Source organism: Aedes albopictus, chromosome 2 (genome assembly GCF_035046485.1).
Source record: "Aedes albopictus strain Foshan chromosome 2, AalbF5, whole genome shotgun sequence".
NCBI lineage: Eukaryota > Metazoa > Arthropoda > Insecta > Diptera > Culicidae > Aedes > Aedes albopictus.
The window spans coordinates 260,656,730-260,679,505 of record NC_085137.1 but is presented as its reverse complement, the minus strand read 5'-3'; the positions used below and the strand labels follow the sequence as shown (position 1 = coordinate 260,679,505).

The 22,776-nt window shown below is 42.0% G+C and overlaps 1 protein-coding gene across 1 annotated transcript in view; it reads right to left on the bottom strand.

Moving 5' to 3' along the window:
• LOC115266332 (gamma-aminobutyric acid type B receptor subunit 1) overlaps window positions 1-22,776 on the bottom strand; it is a 458,609-nt gene that overhangs the window by 110,881 nt on the left and 324,952 nt on the right. Inside the window, exon 7 of the mRNA XM_062851638.1 lies at window positions 3,642-3,807. Within this exon, the coding sequence (XP_062707622.1) occupies window positions 3,642-3,807 (166 nt within the window). The remainder of the gene's footprint in view (window positions 1-3,641; window positions 3,808-22,776) is intronic.

The window sequence follows — 22,776 nt, the reverse complement described above, 5'->3', positions numbered from 1 at the left end:
CATGAAAATTCGCTCTTTTTTTGAAATATGTAGGTAAGACTTTTTGTCCTAACTAATTTTATTTTCTACATTGCAATAAAAATAATCGCCCAAAGTTGTGCAAAAATGTAAATAGATATACGCGGTTGCATTTAATCGTTTCGGTATCTTCTGCGCGGTCAATCTAAAGCTATTTTCCGCACTTATTGTAGACAGGCTTGATAATCCTCCTCGAAATCAAAAGAGTTTTGCAAAATGCTCTAGAGTGGTGTTTTGCTTTTGCCTCGTCGCGAGGGAGCGAACGAATCCCAAACAGAGAGGCAATAAAAACTGAGCGAGGAAGAGGGAAAAACTGAGAAACGAAAAAAGAGCCGATGATTATTTTGGGTTTTTGAGTGCGATTTTCGCCTCGAGAGTCTTCCTTTGTACGGGAGTGGAACTCGCGAGAGCTTTTTGAATGTGAGTGGACGTAAGAAACACAACAAGCAATTATGAGTGTTGGATGAACTCCTCGCTGCGCGGCAAGCTCGCGCTCGGTGCTGTTGAGGATTTGCGTTGTGATTTCTGAGTTTTATTTTCACTCCTCAGAAAATCGCCGAAATCGCTTACTCATTTTCCCGCGAGGGAGTTTATGTCAAGTCTGATTGTAGAAGACACGAACACGATATGATGTACTGACGACGATCTTTTAGTGATTTTAAACATTTTTGCGCGATAATCTTCAGCGAACCGCACAATATTGCCTTTCGATTTTTTTTTTCATTTCTACGTTTTGTCATCTCAGCCTCAGCATTTTAAAAGGGCGTAACTGCTTGCAACAGCAACATCTTTTTTTAAAGCAGTGGCGTGGCACTTCTAGACGAAAAGAATGCTCCTCTTTCGATGGTTTACATTAGAGGGGTGACATGCAATCTACATTCATAGAAGAAGATGCCGTATCAAAAAGCAGTTACGCCCTTCTGAAATGCTGAGGCTGAGATGAAGACAAATCGTACAAATGAAAAAAAATTGGAAGACAATAGGTCGAAGAAAAGTAAAATTAGCAAGGGCAAAAGGTTTTAAAAGAAGAAAAAAAATTCATCCAGCATACTATGTTTGATTATTTATTGCCTGTTCTGACCTTTCGTCGTTTGGCCTTTCGATATTTTGGTTTTCAATTCTTATAACTTAAGATATTTTGCACAGAGACATATTTCTTTTTGTTTAATTTGTGGTTGTCTATGTCCATGTTTGACTATTGTTTTTAAAGCAAATTTGCTGTATAAAGAGTGCACGCTTTATCGGAGCTAACATTTCAAAAAGGCGAAACTGCTTGCCGAAACCAAGCCTTTATCTCTCCGACGCAATGTACAACCAATACTGGACGAAGAAAATCCAATTCTTTCCAATAGAGGATGTTGGTGTCCTGGGAAAGAAGAGATACGATCTACAGCTATGGGAGAAGATATTGTGTTGAAGATCAGTTACGTCCTTTTGAAATGTTGGTACTATTATGTATGTGAATACTATCGCCTTGACTGAGGGTAATATGAACATCTATAGACAAATGAAATAACAATACAATATACTTTTAATTGAATTTGTTACATCGATGTAATGTTTGCTTTCTACAGGTCCTACTCCTAAGAACACCTACCGTATATTGACGTAATGAACAATTTTGATACAAAATGCACTCCGCCGATATTTATATGGATGCATACTACCAAATTTCATTATTATTCATGATAATTGTTGTTGCTGATGATTTTAATTCATGATTCTGTTATGAAATGTGGTGTTATTCTATAGGAAACTCGATTTTTTAGAGGTTAGGCCCTTTAAAAGGGCGTAACTCAAAAATTCGCCCAACGATGATTTTAAAAATTTGTCCAGAGGTGTAGGATGGATAAATAAAGAGAATGGCGTTTCAGGTTTTGATGGTATATTTTATTTTATAATAACGGTAAATGGAACACCGTGCGTTTATTATGCTGAAGTTGAAGAATCGGCTCTTGATCCTCAGCCTGTACATTCTTTCGTCGATCGGCCACCAACTGATCACGTGCCTCTGCATATCACCCATCACGATGAAAGCTGTTCCCAGCTCGCATGTGTTGCCGCAGCTCTGGTAGATGGTATGCTTACCTCAAAACTTTCGCACCATGGATCCTGTCCAGCACACCTCCTGCAGCGCTACGATGCCGAACCCGCGGTCCTTTAGTAGATCGGTGAGTATGCGGGTGCTCCAAATGAAGTTAAGAGATCGTCAGTTCCACGTACTGAGTCTCCAATCGCATTATTCTGTTGTTGATTTCCGTTACATTGGTTTTTTCGGCTGGCTCGTAGGGCCGGACTCCAACCACCTACTTTCTGGAGGACCATAGTGCACAGTTGAGCTTAGAGTCCTTCCGTGGCACTCGGACGTTGACCAGCCGCCCCTAACATGGTGATCAAACGCTGTTGTGAGCCGCTCCTCCTGGACGCTCAGGTTTGCAGAAGCAAACCCCCCCCCCTTTCCTGTCATGAGCCTACGATCAAAGTTCCCACCGGGGTTGTTTACCCGATTTTCCCTCAGGTTACTCGTAGTTTTCAGTCGGTACCATGCGGAGGTACACAGCTTGGGTATCATGATTTCTTGTCTAATGTGATGCTGTTTGAGCAAAAGTTTGAATCTAGAAATTTTACCATACAAAAATCCAGCTAACTACTTTCAATCTAGTACTTCACTGATTGCGTCCAACATAGTTATCCAAAATGTTGCTCATACAGCATCAAATTAGGCAAGCAATCATAATACCCACGCGTTTTGCACAATGTCATTGCAGAAACGAAGAATTGACCTTCTCACCATACTAAAATTCAGCTCATTACTACAAATCTAGTGCTTCACCGATCTGTCCTATTGATTTTATTCCTCATCAAATGGATTGGTCGGGATAGCAGTTCATGACAAAAACCTGAACAACAATATAAAACATTATCTTCTTGGCGGTTAAATTAACGAAGTGTCATCACTGCTCCATCCACTTACCAGCTGAGGCATTTTTTGGTACTACATATATACAGTTTCTGCTCTAGCTTATCGCTTCCATCTGGAATAAATCACTGCTCATAAATCTATTATCCTTCATTGCAGGCCACAGATATCATTTGATGTTTGCATACGTGATTGTTTTTATGATGCTGTGTGGTCGGTCGGGACGGAATTTCGTTATCAAATCAACAGGTCAATGGAAGCATTATGTTGGTTGTTATATGATGAATGCTTGCCAACCCATCTGGCACAAATTTCCAATACGGTCCATCCAAATCAAATTAGTGCACACCTGTTACGGGCTGTTTGCCAAGGTGCCACTCAAACATACGGTGCTGGATAGTATTCGATTCAAGTATTAACACAATCGTTCATTCTAATTTATCAACTGGCATATGTGTGTAAAACACGTCATTGGTAGTATTACATATAAATATATTTTTATCTGAGTTTAGTCGCAGAAAACTGAGCCAAGGAAGGATAAATTAAAATAATTAAAGAGTGGATTAGGAGGACTGGTTAAACAATGCAAGTTTAACGTCGAGGATCGGCTCTCACCACAGACAATCTCTTAAAATTCATTTTAACAAAGCTGTTTTGCAGCACAATGCAATAAACTGTTATCATATGCGAAAAAAAAACTTACCGAAAGTCTTCGGATGACATTCCTGAGATGGTTTTCTGATTGTTTTGATTCCACATGAGCGCTTCGGTTGTCAGATGCCCTTGGGCTGCCATTCTCATCTGTTCTTTGGTACACGAGATGTTTTCGTTCCTGAGATTCACTTCGTACCAGTTGTCTTCGTACCATCCTAGAAGAAAACAATGAAATGATTTACAATTTACAATTTTTCAAAGCAATTTTTGGATAGTTTTATATTTTGTGGGGTTTTAGTCAGCGTTGAGTTATACGCTTCGAAATTTGTTGATATTTTTTTCGGTGAACCGAAAAAAATCGACAAATTTTGAAACTTAAATAATTATTGGAGTTAAGTTCTTTATGCGACGAAATGATTGTTTTGAATGGCGTAAACATACACATTAGTTTGTCTTTGGCTCTTGATTTTGTTTTGTGTCAGTAACAATTTAGTATAAGAAGGATAAGAAATTGATAATTGCAAACGCTTGTCCATGGCAAGCCGTTGAATCCTACACACAAGTTCATACTGGGATGCCGAAGGGTCTTTGGAAAATGCCTGTGTGGCAGATGGGTCACGTTAGTGCGTGGATTCCAGGCATGAGGTAAGGTGGTGTGGATTTTTCTTAATATGATGCGGTACCAGTTTTTTGATTGTATTACTTATAGGAGTGATATAGTGATTAAACGGTGCAGGGTAGTGGAAAGAAGGAAAACTATTTTTTCAAACCGTTTAAGCGAGAACACCGTCGAATATGGGGAACGAAGTTGAAGGAACGGTTTGGTCCAACAATGGGCTTAGACAGATTTTGTGGGAGAAGAAGAACACAGCACCTGTGGTCATACTGCAACACAACGTGGAGCAAGACGGCCTAAACGTGAGAAATGCGTCGGTTCAATTACTTCTCCTAGACTTTCTCACATAGGTATTAATAGAAGTAAAGCTCGCCAACGAGCTGAATTCCATCGCATCTAAAATGGCCAATATCTGGAGGTTTAGGAACAGTCCGGGTCGGGTTTTCATCAAAGTTTAACTTTTCTAGGGAGACTAAATTGCTTTCCAACAGAGGTGCACAACAAAAGCCATAATTTTTAATTTTAGCACCAACTAATTGCACACTAGGAATCATATCACCCACAACAAAACACCGCTAACATATATCATAAAAGTTATATGTACTGAATTTGTATTTGGCCAAAATTTTATAGAACTTAGAATTGCGAGGTTTTAGGCAGCTATGTGTATGAACAATACACATATATATGACAGTGTGTTGTGCAAAGACCCACTTTCGAAAGCACGATTTTTTCCACGTTCACACTGATGCTGGAAGATTGTAGGTATGCAGTTCTAACTAGAGTCAGTCTAGTTAGAGTCTGGCGGACTGTCACTTTCGATCGGAGCCAATCGAGCATGACGTCACGGGGTAGCATTTATCGGTGAGGACACTATGACGTCATGCTCGATTGGCTCCGCTCGAAAGTGACAGTCCGCCAGACTCTAATTATAGGGACTCTAGTTCTAACCATGTAACAGAGGGGTTGGAAAAACAGTCAAACTGGGATAAAAATAAAAGTTTGTTCCAAAGCTCTGCACAGTAGTGACCGAACGAGAAAGGGGCAGATGGAAAATAAACCCAGTGCACTCAGTGTTGAGAAAGTTTTTTCTCGTCTGGGGAGAAGAAACACCACAATCCCTCGGATGTAGCTTTGGGAAATGGTTGACACTAATAAATCCCCATTACACATTAATGTTTGTTTAGTGCATCTGGCTAAACTGTTTTTAATTTCAATTTATGGTGAAGCATAGTAGTTCGTTATAAGAGAGAGCGAGAGGGCAGTTCAAAAGCTACTAACTTTAAACTCATAAAAATAACAAAGTTATGAGTAGAAATGCAAAAGTGCTTTACCTGCTGAGTGGCATTCAATCTATTTTGAACTTATAAAAAAAAAATAGCTAGTGAACGATCAAGATATGAATGTTTAGAGTGTTTCAATTTGAACACACATCTGGCAATTTTTTTACAAACTCACAGTCAACAAAATTTACAATTTTGTGTATTGCGAAAAGCATCTAAAATCGAATTTCCCGAAATAAAACATTTTATTCGAAGACATGTTTGGTAGTGGTTGTGCACAATGATTACCACAACTATTACCATACATTTTTTTAATCTGTTATTTTATAGAAATTAAAACTTCGATAATAATGATCTTTGAAATCTTATAAAGTGCCAAACAGGTATCGTAAATTCGCGGAAATTTGGTCATTTGTCACAGTTTCCAGCGTCTAATTTGTGAATAGTTGCGAGAAACCGAGATTGTCAGGGATGTCCATAGCATACATACATACATACATACATTTATTTGTTCAACATCATTAAGACAAGACATAATCAACAATAGTACGCCACAATACTCGGTTTGTGGCTGCCGCTCTCCATCCTCGGTCGCGCCCAATGTTCGCCAAGTCACGCTCCACCTGGTCCGCCCATCGTGCTCTCTGCGCTCCACGCCTTCTTGTGCCAACCGGATCCGTTGCAAACACCAGCTTTGCAGGGTTGTTGTCCGGCATTCTTGCAACATGCCCTGCCCAACATATCCTTCCGGCTTTGACCACCTCCTGGATGCTGGGTTCGCCGTAAAGTGCAGCGAGCTCGTGGTTCATCCTTCTCCGCCACACACCGTTCTCCTGCACACCGCCGAAGATCGTTCTTAGCACGCGTCGCTCGAAAACTCCGAGTGCTTGCAGGTCCTCCTCGAGCATGGTCCATGTCTCGTGCCCGTAGAGGATCACCGGTCTTATTAGCGTTTTGTACATGGTGCATTTGGTGCGTGGGTGAATCTTTTTCGACCGCAGTTTCTTCTGGAGCCCGTAGTAGGCCCGACTTCCGCTGATGATGCGCCTCCCAATTTCTCGGCTCACGTTGTTGTCAGCCGTCAGTAAGGATCCGAGGTAGATGAATTCCTCCACCACCTCGAAAGTATCTCCGTCTATCGTAACATTACTACCCAGACGGATCCGGTCGTTTTCGGTTCCGCCTACCAGCATGTACTTTGTTTTTGAGGCATTCACCACCAATTCGACCTTTGCTGCTTCGCGTTTCAGGCAGGTGTACAGTTCTGCCACCGTTCCAAATGTTCTAGCGATAATGTCCATGTCGTCCGCAAAGCACACAAATTGACCGGATTTTGTGAAAATCGTTCCCCGGCTGTTGAGCCCGGCTCGTCGCATCACACCTTCCAGCGCGATGTTGAAGAGTAAACATGAGAGTCCGTCACCTTGTCGCAGTCCCCGGCGAGATACGAATGAACTGGATAGTTCACCCGAAACCCTTACGCAGTTTTGCACACCGTCCATCGTTGATTTAATCAGTCTAGTCAGCTTCCCAGAAAAGCCGTTTTCGTCCATGATTCTCCATAGCTCTGCGCGGTCGATGCTATCGTATGCCGCTTTGAAGTCGATGAACAGGTGGTGCGTTGGGACCTGGTATTCACGGCATTTCTGGAGGATTTGCCGTACGGTAAAGATCTGGTCCGTTGTCGACCGGCCATCGATGAAGCCGGCTTGATAACTTCCCACGAACTTATTTGTTTTAGGTGACAGACGACGGAAGATGATCTGGGATAGCACTTTGTAAGCAGCATTCAAAATAGTGATCGCCCTGAAGTTCTCACATTCCAAATGGTCGCCTTTCTTGTGAATGGGGCAGATTACCCCTTCCTTCCACACTCCTCCGGTAGCGGTTCGGTTTCCCAGATCCTGACTATCAAACTTTTCTGGGCCCATCTTGATGCGTTCAGCTGCGATACCATCCTTACCAGCTGCTTTGTTGGTTTTGAGCTGGTGAATGGCATCCTTAACTTCCCTCAGCGTGGGAGTTGGTTCATTTCCGTCCTCCACTGCACTGGCGTCGTCGTTCCTTCCGTTTTCGTGGGCTCCCGTGCCTACGTTCTCCACGCCGTTCAGGTGCTGATCGAAGTGCTGCTTCCACCTTTCGATCACCTCACGTCCGTCCGTCAAGAGGCCTCCGTCTTAATCCCTGCATATTTCGGCTCGCGGCACGAAGCCGTTGCGGGATGCGTTGAGCTTCTGATAGAACTTCCGTGTTTCTTGGGAACGGCACAGCAGTTCCATTTCTTCACACTCCGCTTCTTCCAGGCGGCGCTTTTTCTCCCGAAAGAGGCGGGTCCGGCTGTTTCCGCTTCTGTTTGTAACGTTCCACGTTCTGTCGAGTCCCTTGCTGCAGCATTACCGCCCTCGCTGCGTTCTACTCCTCCAAAACCGTTCTGCACTCTTCGTCGAACCATTCGTTCCGTCAATTCCGTTCCACGTACCCGATGGTGCTCTCGGCTGCGTCGTTGATGGCTGCTTTAACTGTACTCCAGCAGTCCTCTAGAGGGGCCTCATCGAGTTCGCCCTCGTCTGGCAACGCGGCTTCGAGATTCTGCGCGTATGCTGAGGCGACATCCGGTTGCTTCAGTCGCTCTAGGTTGTACCGTGGCGGTCGCCGGTACCGTACATTGTTGATGACGGAGAGTTTTGGGCGCAGTTTGACCATCACCAGATAGTGGTCGGAGTCGATGTTGGCGCCACGATAGGTCCTGACGTCGATAATGTCGGAGAAGTGCCGTCCGTCAATCAGAACGTGGTCGATTTGAGATTCCGTCTGCTGTGGTGATCTCCAGGTGTAACGATAAGGGAGGCTGTGTTGGAAAAAGGTGCTACGTATGGCCATATTTTTGGAGGCGGCGAAATCAATGAGTCGTAGGCCGTTTTCGTTTCGTTTGCTGGTGGGCGCTGAACTTACCAATCGTCGGTCTGAATTCCTCCTCCTGGCCTACCTGAGCGTTTAAATCTCCTATGATGATCTTGACGCTGCCCAAGGATCGTACTCGCGTTCGAGCTCCGCGTAAAATGCGTTCTTGTCATCATCAGTACTTCCGGAGTGTAGGCTGTGCACGTTTATTATGCTGAAGTTGAAGAATCGGCCCTTGATCCTCAACCTGCACATTCTTTCGTCGATCGGCCACCAACCGATCACGCGCCTCTGCATATCACCCATCACGATGAAAGCTGTTCCCAGCTCGCGTGTGTTGCCGTAGCTCTGGTAGATGGTATGATTACCACCTCTAAACGTTCGCACCATGGATCCTGTCCAACACACCTCCTGCAGCGCTACGATGCCGAACACGCGGTCCTTCAGTAGATCGGCGAGTTTGCGGGTGCTCCCAATGAAGTTGAGAGATCGGCAGTTCCACGTACCGAGTTTCCAATCGCAAGTCCTTTTTGTTCGCCGGGGTCGTTGCCGTTGGTCTCGGTTCGTATTGTTCTGTTGCTGATTTTCCGTAGGGCCTGACACCAACCCCCTACATTCCGGAAGACCATAGTGCACAGTTGAGCTTAGAGTCCTTCCCTGGCACTCGGACGTAGATCAGCCGCCCCTAACATGCGGATCAGACGCTGTTGTGAGCCGCTCCTCCTGGAGAACAGACGCTCAGGTTTGCCGAAGCAACCCGAAGCAAAAAAAAGTCGATAATTTTTCCCTTTTAGGGTGAAGTGGCTCTGTAAGATCTGAACAAAATTTTCCATTTTAATTCAACATCTCAAAACGCAAAAACCAATACTAAACTTTCACAGGTCTACTAAATTTAATAGTATTTTTTTGTTTCGTTTAAAGAAACTATACCCTGGGGACATTCGCCACTCTGATTTTTTTGGCAATCTCAAGTCGATAAATTCCACCTCACTAGTGAATTTCACCCGAAATTACGGTTATCCATTGGTAAAAAAACATCAATCACTAATCATCTACTTCACACTGATGGAAAAAAGCAAAATGCCATTCAGGCATTATTGCCTCATTGTTCGATGGGACACTATTTATACTGATCGTTATCGCAATGACCGATATGAAACGATGCAATTTCACCCTTGTTGAATAGTCAGAAACACAATGCTTACATTTACCAGGTACTGCATAGATAGACAAGGAACAATAAACGTTCCGATGATGATAGGTGCGTGTCATAGCGAATGCCATTTAACCGTTGTATCCAACAGAAGAATAGCAAACGCAATGTTCAGTAGTTCACGCCAGTTGACTTTTACCTTTCACTTTAAACTCTGCACTGTACTGAAACAGTTCATGATACCATCAGCTTTAGTAGCTTTACTGTTATCAAAAGCAATATAACCGATTGAAATTACATACCCTTTGTTACTTTTTCGCGAGCTTTGTACAATCGTGTAATTAGCGGGTTAATACTAGAACTCTATTAAAATTACAAACGTTCGCTGGGAGTCAGTATATCCAAAGCTTCAGGAAAGCAATCCAATCTGAGAAACATGCTTCGTTTCAGTTGGGTCGTTAGAAGAAAAAGAAGCAGTATGCCAGCAAAATATATTGTGAGACTTTGTGCAAGGTGACACTTAATTTTAAGAAAACACTTTCTGCGTCTGCCTACATGAGCATAAATATTTCAAATTATAACTCGGTTGTTTGTAGCCTTAGTCGTACCGTAGGAAGGTATATTCACATGTTGACATGTTCATGCTTCATATGCGTTTATAGGCACGTATGTACATATGAACGTGAAGCGGTGCGGAGGACTTCATTGTTGAATTGCCGTCTGGAAGCCTATTAGCACATATCCTATGGGGTGTCTGGCTCACTCAGTTGTGAAATGTGACGACACATAAACAAGTACAGCACCAACATATGTACATTAGGGCAGTTCAGACTTTAAACATGTCAAAAATTCAAAGCTTCCATATGTTCATTGCAATCCTTGGTGCAAAACTAGAGCCCTGTCAAATTTTCAGCCATTTTGGTGGGGATTTAATGGTGGCCCAAAAGCAAAATAGGTTTATATGAGAATTACTATGGAGAATTTTCGAAAAAGGTTCTTCGCGCTGTAGAGCATATACACATTGATGAAGTCCTAGGGTCAAAGTCAAACTGAATTCTTAAGACCTGAATGATGAATGTTGCCGAAGACCGCAACTCGTTTCAACCCACGAGACAGAAGTTATTAATCAATAATCATCCATGCATGCTTGAACAGAAGATCGCAGCTCGACCGACACGCTTGACACGCAATCATAGTATGCGTGTTACCTTCTTGCACATCTTGCAGGACATCGTGTATAAAGATGCGCATGTGAGTGAGAATTTCTTTAATAACTTTTTACCCGATTGTCGAAATAAGTTTCGGTCTTCGGCAACATTCATCATTGAGATCTAAAGAATTCAATTTGGCTTTGACTCTATGACTTCATCCATGTGGTAATGTTCTACAGCGCGGAGAACATTTTTCGAAAATTCTCCATAGTGATTCCCATACAAACCTATTTTGCTTTTGGGCCACCATTGAATCACCACCGAAATGGCTGAAAATTTGACAGGACTCTAGTTTTGTACCAAGGATTGCAATGAGCATATGGGAGCTTTGAATTTTTGACATGTATAAAGTCTGAACTGCCCTAATGTACATTGTGTAGTTCTATCAACTGGAAGGGTATGTCGTCGGCTGCATCCGACGATGCTTTGTACATATTGGCGGCGGGGCTATGATGATTTGCAAGTACACGTGGTCGTGGTACAGCAATGCATTCTAACTCATCAAGTATAATTTCTTGGTCTACTAAATAATGAGTACTTTTTGCAGGAAACTTCCAATATAAAAGCTTTTTTTTTGTAGAGTTTGGATGACTTCTTACCCGCCTCAAAATGTTTACGTTTATGAATGTTCGACTCATTAAAATTGGTGTGAAATGCAGGGTACGCCAAAACAGACTCTTGAGCGTGGTCTGTTTTGGCATACCCTGACTAGCTAAAAAAAATCAAAATTATTACAGGCTGTGTTATTTTGTTACAATGATTTTCATAACAACAGTTGTTATAAAACATGTACCGTTAGTAGTTAAAATAACAAAAATTCTAACAATACTCGTTCCAATTTAAACAAAAATATAACAACTTGAGATATAATCATAACAAGATTATATCAAATTTGGTCAGCCAGAACATGCGGAATCATAACAAAATTATAACAAGTTCTGTTATTTATTTCAGAACATTTATTTCAGAAGAATTTGTTTGCTTTGATATACATGTCTTGGCTCGAGTGACCAAAATAACAAAAATTATCAATCTTTTTCGCGACAGCACAAAAAATTTAATAAACTTGAAATTTGAAATAATTTTGTTACAAAAAAATATAACAAAGATTGCAATAACGTGTTACAAAATTATGTTATAGGCAATTGTATTATACAGGGTGTTTGCTTCCTGGTTGTACATATTTTAAGGGTAGATAGAGGACCTTGAGCCATGAAAAAGTGTCCAAGGAACATGGGGTCGGAAGTCACTGCTAAGTGAGTTATTCAAAATTCGATGTTTTTAAAAAGGCCCAAATTGAAAAACTTATAACTCAGCGATCTTTTAACGGAATTCAAAAATTTTTTTACGAATCAAAAGCTTGAACCGTTGAGATTTTATGCTTCTTAGACGTAAACTTGATAAAAAGTAATTTTCATTCATAAATTTTAAAATGTTTGTGGCAGAAGCCAAAAAAACAGTTACTTTTTGTGCTATTTTTGATGTTATTTAAATGTAAATGACGTTTTTTGGAAAAATGTTCTTCTACAAAAGATTGTTTATTTAATTATCTAGAAAACCTTCTTTGTGACCAACATTGTATGATTTGTAGTTTGGTCACAATAATCAATTCAAAGTTATGTAAAAAACTCATCGAATTGCGGAAAACATCGCCCCGATTGCATTGAACCGTGCTTTGGCAGCACTTCCCGTTTGGTGCTTGCTCGCACTCTCCCCAAAAGCAGGCAAGAGAATCGAGGGCCAACTCGCACACCACTCGGACGGTTGGCACACGACCAACCAACTCGCTCAGATGGGGGCTGTGTATGGTCAAGTGTGACCAACATTACATCAATCTGAGCGAGATGGTTGTCCGTGTGGAAAGTTGAAGTAGCATGTGAGCTGCTCAACGTCTTTGTTATTGTAGATGCGATCAATACGCGCGTGGTTTAGAAAATCGCATCGATCCTCCGCTCATAAGGAGACGACGACGCGGTGGTTATTTGTCAAAGGACGTGCGTACAAGATTAATTGTAGCCGCAGCGATATTAATGTTGGCTGCTGAGCGAGGAGAGCAGATGAGAAACGAGTTACGGCGGGGTGTTTAAATCCTTCGCTGATTGTTTATTCCTTGCACTCGCAGTCAAACTGCGGTGCTGATAAGGTGGGGTGACGTGCGCTAACGTATTTTTCAACAATTTTTAACAAGTTTAAATGTATGATGCTTTGCTTAAATGTTTTGTTAATTTGCAATGTCAAATAACGTATTTTGATGAATATTTGGGATTTTAAGATAATGCTGGGGAATAATTTTAGGGTCATGGTTCAGAGATAACGGGATTTATTCCAAGGGATGATGGGTATTCTAATGGTAACTTTGAAGTTTTTAGGAAATGAGGGGCACATTTACAGAATTTTAGGGATTTTTAAAGATGTCGGGGTTAAATTTAAGAGATACTTAGATCTTTGAAGTTTTAGACATTTTGGAATACGTCATGGTACATTCCACAGGCTGTTGCGGATTTCTAAAACAAACTGGTAGTTTCAGAAGATACTGAGGATAGTTTGGAGGAAATGCAGAACTTATTCGGTGACTGTACGGGTTTTTTAAGAGGTGTCGGCGCCCATTGTAAGAGATGTTGGGGACTCCAAAGGAGACTTTGGTCATTTAGGAGATACTTGGGGTCTTTTAGAGTAAACGGGGAACTTATTCAGCTACTTAGGGTTTTTAGGAAATGTCGGTGCTCATTCTATTAGATGTTGGGGATTCCAAAGCGGACTTTGGCAATTTCAGGAAATGCTTGGGTTATTTTGGAGAAATCGAGGAACTTATTCAGCGACTTAGGGTTTTTAGGAGGTGTCGGCGATCATTGTAAGAGATGTTGGGGATTCCAAAGGAGACTTTGGTAATTTCCGGAGAAGCTTGGGGTATTTTGGAGAAATCGGGGAACTTATTCAGCGACAAAGGGTTTTTTAGGAGATGTCGGCGCCCATTATAAGAGATGTTGGGGACCACAAAGGAGACTTTGGTAATTTCAGGAGATGCTTGGGGTCTTTTAGAGAAATCGGGGATCTTATTCAGCGACTTAGGGTTTTTAAGAGATGTCGGCGATCATTGTAAGAGATGTTGGGGATTCCAAAGGAGACTTTGGTAATATCCGGAGAAGCTTGGGGTATTTTGGAGAAATTGGGGAACTTATTCAGTGACTTAGGGTTTTTAGGAGATGTCGGGGCTCATTGTAAGAGATGCTGGGGATTCCAAAGGAGACTTAAGTAATTTCAGGGGATACTTGGGGTATTTTAGAGAAATCGGGGAATTATTCAGCGACTAGGGTTTTTTTAGGAGATGTCGGGGCTCATTGTAAGAGATGCTGGGGATTCCAAAGGAAATTTTGGTAATTTCTGGAGAAGCTTGGAGTATTTTGGAGAACTCGGGGAACTTATTCAGCTACTAAGGGTTTTTAGGAGATGTCGGCGATCATTGTTAGAGATGTTGGGGATTCCAAAGGAGACTTTAGTAATTTCAGGAGAAGCTTGGGGAATGTTGGGGAAATCAGGGAACTTATTCAGCGACTTAGGGTTTTTAGGTGATGTCGGGGCTCATTCAATGAGATGTTGGGGATTCCAAAGCAGACTTTGGTAATTTCAAAAGATGCTGGGGGTAGTTTAGAGAAAGCAGGGAACTTATTCTGCGAGTTGGAGTTTTTGGAGATGTCGGGGCTCATTCTATGGGATGTTGGGGATTCCAAAGCAGACTTTGGTAATTTCAGAAGATGCTGGGGGTAGTTTAGAGAAAGCAGGGAACTTTTTCTGCGAGTTGGGGTTTAAAGGAGGTGTCGGCGATCATTGTAAGAGATGTAGGGGATTCCAAAGGAGACTTTGGTCATTTAGGAGATACTTGGGGTCTTTTAGAGAAAACGGGGAACTTATTCAGCTACTAAGGGTTTTTTAGGAAATGTCGGTGCTCATTCTATGAGATGTTGGAGATTCCAAAGGAGACTTTGGTAATTTCAGGAAATGCTTGGGTTATTTTGGAGAAATCGGGGAACTTACTTAGCGACTTAGGGTTTTGGAGATGTCGGCGATCATAGTAAGATATGTTGGGGATTCCAAAGGAGACTTTGGTAATTTCCGGAGAAGCTTGGGGTATTTTGAAGAAATCGGGGAACTTATTCAGCGACTTTGGGTTTTTTAGGAGATGTCGGTGATCATTCATGGAGAAATTGGGGAACTTATTCAGTGACTTAGGGTTTTTAGGAGATGTCGGGGATCATTCCATGAGGTGTTGGAGATTCCAAAGGAGACTTTAGTAATTTCAGGGGATACTTGGGGTATTTTAGAGAAATCGGGGAATTATTCAGCGATTTAGGGTTTTTTTAGGAGATGTCGGGGCTCATTGTAAGAGATGCTGGGGATTCCAAAGGAGATTTTGGTAATTTCTGGAGAAGCTTGGAGTATTTTGGAGAAATCGGGGAACTTATTCAGCTACTTAGGGTTTTTAGGAGATGTCGGGGATCATTCAATGAGATGTTGGAGATTCCAAAGGAGACTTTGGTAATTTCAGGAGAAGCTTGGGGAAATCGGGTAATTTCAGAGAACTTTGATAATTTCAGAAGATGCTGGGAACTTATTCTGCGACTTGGGGTTTTAAGGAGGTGTCGGCGATCATTGTAAGAGATGTTGGGGATTCCAAAGGAGACTTTGGTCATTTAGGAGATACTTGGGGTCTTTTAGAGTAAACGGGGAACTTATTCAGCTACTTAGGGTTTTTTTAGGAGATGTCGGGGCTCATTGTAAGAGATGCTGGGGATTCCAAAGGAGACTTTGGTAATTTCCGGAGAAGCTTGGGGTATTTTGAAGAAATCGGGGAACTTTTTCAGCTACTTAGGGTTTTAAGGAGATGTCGGGGCTCATTGTAAGAGATGTTGGGGATTTCAGTAAAAAAATTGGTAATTTCAGGATATGCTTGGAGAAATCGGGGAACTTATTCAGTGACTTAGGGTTTTTAGGAGATATCGGAGCTCATTGTAAGGGATGCTGGGGATTCCAAAGCAGACATTGATAATTTTAGGAGATACTTGGGGTATTTTGGAGAAATTATGGAACTTATTCAGCGACTTAGGGTTTTCAGGAGATGTCGGGGATCATTCCATGAGATGTTGGAGATTCCAAAGGAGACTTTGGTAATTTCAGGGCATACTTGGGGTATTTTAGAGAAATCGGGGAATTATTCAGCGACTTATGGTTTTTTTTCTAGGAGATGTCGGGGCTCATTATAAGAGATGCTGGGGATTCCAAAGGAGACTTTGGTAATTTCAAGAAAAGCTTGGGGTATTTTGGAGGAATCGGGGAACTTATTCAGCTGCTTAGGGTTTTTTAGGAGATGTCGGCGCCCATTGTAAGAGATGTTGGGGACTACAAAGGAGACTGGTAATTTCAGGAGATGCTTGATGTCTTTTAGAGAAATCGGGGTTCTTATTCCGCGACTTAGGGTTTTTCAGGTGGTGTTCAGGAAATGCTTGGGTTATTTTGGAGAAATCGAGGAACTTATTTAGCGACTTAGGGTTTTTAGGAGATGTCGGCGATCATTGTAAGAGATGTTGGGGATTCCAAAGGAGACTTTGGTAATTTCCGGAGAAGCTTGGGGTATTTTGGAGAAATCGGGGAACTTATTCAGCGACATAGGGTTTTTAGGAGATGTCGGCGCCCATTATAAGAGATGTTGGGGACCACAAAGGAGACTTTGGTAATTTCAGGAGATGCTTGGGGTCTTTTAGAGAAATCGGGGTTCTTATTCCGCGACTTAGGGTTTTTCAGGTGGTGTTCAGGAAATGCTTGGGTTATTTTGGAGAAATCGAGGAACTTATTCAGCGACTTAGGGTTTTTAAGAGATGTCGGCGATCATTGTAAGAGAAGTTGGGGATTCCAAAGGAGACTTTGGTAATATCCGGAGAAGCTTGGAGTATTTTGGAGAAATTGGGGAACTTATTCAGTGACTTAGGGTTTTTAGGAGATGTCGGGGCTCATTGTAAGAGATGCTGGGGATTCCAAAGGAGACTTAAGTAATTTCAGGGGATACTTGGGGCATTTTAGAGAAATCGGGGAATTATTCAGCGACTTAGGGTTTTTTTAGGAGATGTCGGGGCTCATTGTAAGAGATGCTGGGGATCCTCAGCATCTCTTACAATGAGCCCCGACAAGGAGATTTTGGTAATTTCTGGAGAAGCTTGGAGTATTTTGGAGAAATCGGGGAACTTATTCAGCTACTTAGGGTTTTAAGGAGATGTCGGGGATCATTCCATGAGATGTTGGAGATTCCAAAGGAGACTTTAGTAATTTAAGGAGAAGCTTTAGGAATTTTGGGGAAATCGGGTAATTTCAGAGAACTTTGATAATTTCACAAGATGCTGGGAACTTATTCTGCGACTTGGGGTTTTAAGGAGGTGTCGGCGATCGTTGTAAGAGATGTTAGGGATTCCAAAGGAGACTTTAGTAATTTCAGGAGAAGCTTGGGGAATTTTGGGGAAATCGGGGAACTTATTCAGCGACTTAGGGTTTTTTAGGAGATGTCGGCGATCATTGTAAGAGATGTTGGGTATTCCAAAGGAGACTTTGGTAATTTCCGGAGAAGCTTGGGTTATTTTGGAGAAATCGGGGAACTTATTCAGCTACTTAGGGTTTTTAGGAGATGTCGGGGCTCATTGTAAGAGATGTTGGGGATTCCAAAGGAGACTTTGGTAATTTCAGGAAATGCTTGGTTTATTTTGGAGAAATCGGGGAACTTATTCAGCGACTTAGGGTGTTTGGAGATGTCGGGGCTCATTCTATGAGATGTTGGGGATTCCAAAGCAGACTTTGGTAATTTCAGAAGATGCTGGGGGTAGTTTAGAGAAAGCAGGGAACTTATTCTGCGACTTGGGGTTTTAAGGAGGTGTTGGGGATCATTGTAAGAAATGTTGGGGATTCCAAAGGAGACTTTAGTAATTTCAGGAGAAGCTTGGGGAATTTTGGAGAAATCGGGGAGCTTATTCAGCGACTTAGGGTTTTTTAGGAGATGTCGGCGATCATTGTAAGAGATGTTGGGTATTCCAAAGGAGACTTTGGTAATTTCAGGAGAAGCTTGGAGTATTTTGGAGAAATCGGGGAACTTATTCAGCTACTTAGGGTTTTTAGGAGATGTCGGGGCTCATTGTAAGAGATGTTGGGGATCAGTGCTGCAATTTTTCGACAGGCCTTTATGATAGCGATATTTTGCTTTTTTTCATTTTCTCCGTTTTGTTTTTCCTGTCAATGTTGCTTTCCGATCAGCAACATGGGAGCGAAATGAAATAGGTACTTACACTCGCACGCAGCGTGAAGAAAGCGAGAGCTGACCGGGCTAAATTTCCATTCAATTTTCTGTATTTGAGTGTTTTCACCCGTGGTATTGTATAGGGCACTCACTCTCACAAGCTACCGCTTGAGACGAATGGCCTTTCAGCATGAGTAGTGTGTGGATAATTGGGAATTGATCTTGTAGGGTCGCTCACGAATGGAGCTCTCGGACTCTGTCAGTTCTCACATCGAGGAACTGAAAACGACTGCCGCAGTCATTCATTTTCGGCTGAAAAACAGGCACTGACACTGATATTTTGCAGGACTGTTGGGGATTTCAAAAAAAAAAAAATGGTAATTTCAGGATATGCTTGGGGTATTTTGAAGAAATCGGGGAAATTATTCAGCAACTTAGGGTTTTTTAGGAGATATCGGGGCTCATTGTAAGAGATGCTGGGGATTCCAAAGGAGACTTTAGTAATGTCAGGAGATACTTGGGGTATTAAAGAGAAATCGGGGAACTTATTCAGTGACATAGGGTTTTTAGGAGATGTCGGGGATCATTCCATGAGATGTTGGAGATTCCAAAGGAGACTTTGGTAATTTCAGGAAATTCTTGGGTTATTTTGGAGAAATCGAGGAACTTATTTAGCGACTTAGGGTTTTTAGGAGATGTCGGCGGTCATTGTAAGAGATGCTGGGGAATCCATAGGAGACTTTGGTAATTTCCGGAGATACTTGGGGTATTTTAGAGACATCGGGGAACTTATTCAGCGACATAGGGTTTTTTAGGAGATGTCGGGGATCATTCCATGAGGTGTTGGAGATTCCAAAGGAGACTTTGGTAATTTCAGGAAATGCTTGGGTTATTTTGGAGAAATCGGGTATTTTCAGAAAACTTTGGTAATTTCAGAAGATGCTGGGAACTTATTCTGCGACTTGGGGTTTTAAGGAGGTGTCGGCGATCATTGTAAGAGATGTTGGGGATTCCAAAGGAGACTTTGGTAATTTCAGGAGATGCTTATGGTCTTTTAGAGAAATCGGGGAACTTATTCAGTGACTTAGGGTTTTTAGGAGATGTCGGGGCTCATTGTAAGAGATGTTGGGGACTCCAAAGCAGACTTTGGTAATTTCAGGAAATTCTTGGGTTATTTTGGAGAAATCGGGGAACTTATTCAGCGACTTAGGGTTTTTTAGGAGATGTCGGCGATCATTGTAAGAGATGTTGGGGATTCCAAAGGAGACTTTAGTAATTTCAGGAGAAGCTTGGGAAATTTGGGGGAAATCGGGGAACTTATTCAGCGACTTAGGGGTTTTAGGAGATGTCGGCGCCCATTATAAGAGATGTTGGGGACTACAAAGGAGACTTTGGTAATTTCAGGAGATGCTTGGGATATTATGGAGAAATCGGGGAACTTATTCAGCGACTTAGGGTTTTTTAGAAGATGTCGGGAATCATTGTAAGAGATGCTGGGGATTCCAAAGGAGACTTTAGTAATGTCAGGAGATACTAAGGGTATTTAAGAGAAATCGGGGAACTTATTCAGCGACATAGGGTTTTTTAGGAGATGTCGGGGATCATTTCATGAGATGTTGGGGATTCCAAAAGAGACTTTGGTAATTTCAGGAAATGCTTGGGTTATTTTGGAGAAATCGGGTAATTCCAGAGAACTTTGGTAATTTCAGAAGATACTGGGGGTAGTTTAGAGAAAGCAGGGAACTTATTCTGCGACTTGTGGTTTTAAGGAGGTGTCGGCGATCATCGTAAGAGATGTTGGGGATTCCAAAGGAGACTTTGGTAATTTCAGTAGAAGCTTGGGGAATTTTGGGGAAATCGGGGAACTTATTCAGCGGTTTTAAGGAGATGTCGGCGCCCATTATAAGAGATGTTGGGGACTACAAAGGAGACTTTGGTAATTTCAGGAGATGCTTGGGGTCTTTTAGAGAAATCGGGGATCTTATTCAGCGACTTAGGGTTTTTAGGAGATGTCGGCGATCATTGTAAGAGATGTTGGGGATTCCAAAGGAGACTTTGGTAATTTCCGGAGAAGCTTGGGATATTTTGGAGAAATCGGGGAACTTATTCAGCGACTTAGGGTTTTTAGGAGAGGTCGGGGCTCATTCTATGAGATGTTGGGGATTCCAAAAGAGACTTTGATAATATCAGGAAATGCTTGGGTTATTTTGGAGAAATCGTGGAACTTATTTAGCGACTTAGGGTTTTGGAGATGTCGGCGATCATAGTAAGAGATGTAGGGGATTCCAAAGGAGACTTTGATAATTTCAGGAGATACTTGGGATAATTTGAAGAAATCGGGGAACTTATTCAGCGACTTAGGGTTTTTAGGAGATGTCGGGGATAATTTCTTGAGATGCTGGGGATTCCAAAGGAGACTTTGGTAATTTCCGGAGAAGCTTGGGGTATTTTGTAGAAATCGGGGAACTTATTCAGCGACTTAGGGTTTTTTAGGAGATGTCGGGGATCATTGTAAGAGATGCTGGGGATTCCAAAGAAGACTTTGGTAATTTCAGGAGATACTTGGGTCATTTTAGAGAAATCGGGGATCTTATTCAGCGACTTAGGGTTTATTAGGAGATGTCGGCGATCATTGTAAGAGATGTTGGGGATTCCAAAGGAGACTTTGGTAATTTACGGAGAAGCTTGGTTATTTTGGAGAAATTGGGGAACTTATTCAGCGACATAGAATTTTTAGGAGATGTCGGGGATCAATCCATGAGATGTTGGAGATTCCAAAGGAGACTTTGGTAATTTTAGGAAATGCTTGGGTTATTTTGGAGGAATCGGGGAACTTGTTTTGCGATTTAGGGTTTTTAGGAGATGTCTGGGCTCATTTTATGAGATGTTGGGGATTCCAAAGCAGACTTTGGTAATTTCAGAAGATGCTGGGGGTAGTTTAGAGAAAGCAAGGAACTTATTTTGCGACTTGTGGTTTAAAACCCTAAGTCGCTGAATAAGTTCCCCGATTTCCCCAAAATTCCCCAAGCTTCTCCTGAAATTACTAGTCTCCTTTGGAATCCCCAACATCTCTAACAATGATCGCCGACATCTCCTAAAAACCCTTAGTAGCTGAATAAGTTCCCCGAGTTCTCCAAAATACTCCAAGCTTCTCCAGAAATTACCAAAATTTCCTTTGGAATCCCCAGCATCTCTTACAATGAGCCCCGACATCTCCTAAAAAAACCCTAGTCGCTGAATAATTCCCCGATTTCTCTAAAATACCCCAAGTATCCCCTGAAATTACTTAAGTCTCCTTTGGAATCCCCAGCATCTCTTACAATGAGCCCCGACATCTCCTAAAAACCCTAAGTCACTGAATAAGTTCCCCAATTTCTCCAAAATACCCCAAGCTTCTCCGGATATTACCAAAGTCTCCTTTGGAATCCCCAACATCTCTTACAATGATCGCCGACATCTCTTAAAAACCCTAAGTCGCTGAATAAGATCCCCGATTTCTCTAAAAGACCCCAAGCATCTCCTGAAATTACCAAAGTCTCCTTTGTGGTCCCCAACATCTCTTATAATAGGCGCCGACATCTCCTAAAAAACCCTATGTCGCTGAATAAGTTCCCCGATTTCTCCAAAATACCCCAAGCTTCTCCGGAAATTACTAAAGTCTCCTTTGGAATCCCCAACATCTCTTACAATGATCGCCGACACCTCCTAAAAACCCTAAGTCGCTGAATAAGTTCCTCGATCTCTCCAAAATAACCCAAGCATTTCCTGAAATTGCCAAAGTCTGCTTTGGAATCCCCAACATCTAATAGAATGAGCACCGACATTTCCTAAAAACCCTAAGTAGCTGAATAAGTTCCCCGTTTACTCTAAAAGACCCCAAGTATCTCCTAAATGACCAAAGTCTCCTTTGGAGTCCCCAACATCTCTTACAATGGGCGCCGACACCTCTTAAAAAACCCGTACAGTCACCGAATAAGTTCTGCATTTCCTCCAAACTATCCTCAGTATCTTCTGAAACTACCAGTTTGTTTTAGAAATCCGCAACAGCCTGTGGAATGTACCATGACGTATTCCAAAATGTCTAAAACTTCAAAGATCTAAGTATCTCTTAAATTTAACCCCGACATCTTTAAAAATCCCTAAAATTCTGTAAATGTGCCCCTCATTTCCTAAAAACTTCAAAGTTACCATTAGAATACCCATCATCCCTTGGAATAAATCCCGTTATCTCTGAACCATGACCCTAAAATTATTCCCCAGCATTATCTTAAAATCCCAAATATTCATCAAAATACGTTATTTGACATTGCAAATTAACAAAACATTTAAGCAAAGCATCATACATTTAAACTTGTTAAAAATTGTTGAAAAATACGTTAGCGCACGTCACCCCACCTTATCAGCACCGCAGTTTGACTGCGAGTGCAAGGAATAAACAATCAGCGAAGGATTTAAGGTGAAGATATGACGAAGCCACAGCTCAAATTTTCAAGAGCACAAATCTAGAGAACCGAATGTCGTTTTGCGCTGAAAAGTTGATCGATTGGTAACCCGCTGGCGGTGACCAATCGATCAACTTTTTAGAACAAATGGACGTTCGGTTCTTAAGATTTGTGCTTTTGAAAATTTGAGCTGTGGCTTCGTCATATATTCACCTTAAACACCCCGCCGTAGCTCGTTTCTCATCTGCTCTCCTCGCTCAGCAGCCAACATTAATATCGCTGCGGCTACAATTAATCTTGTACGCACG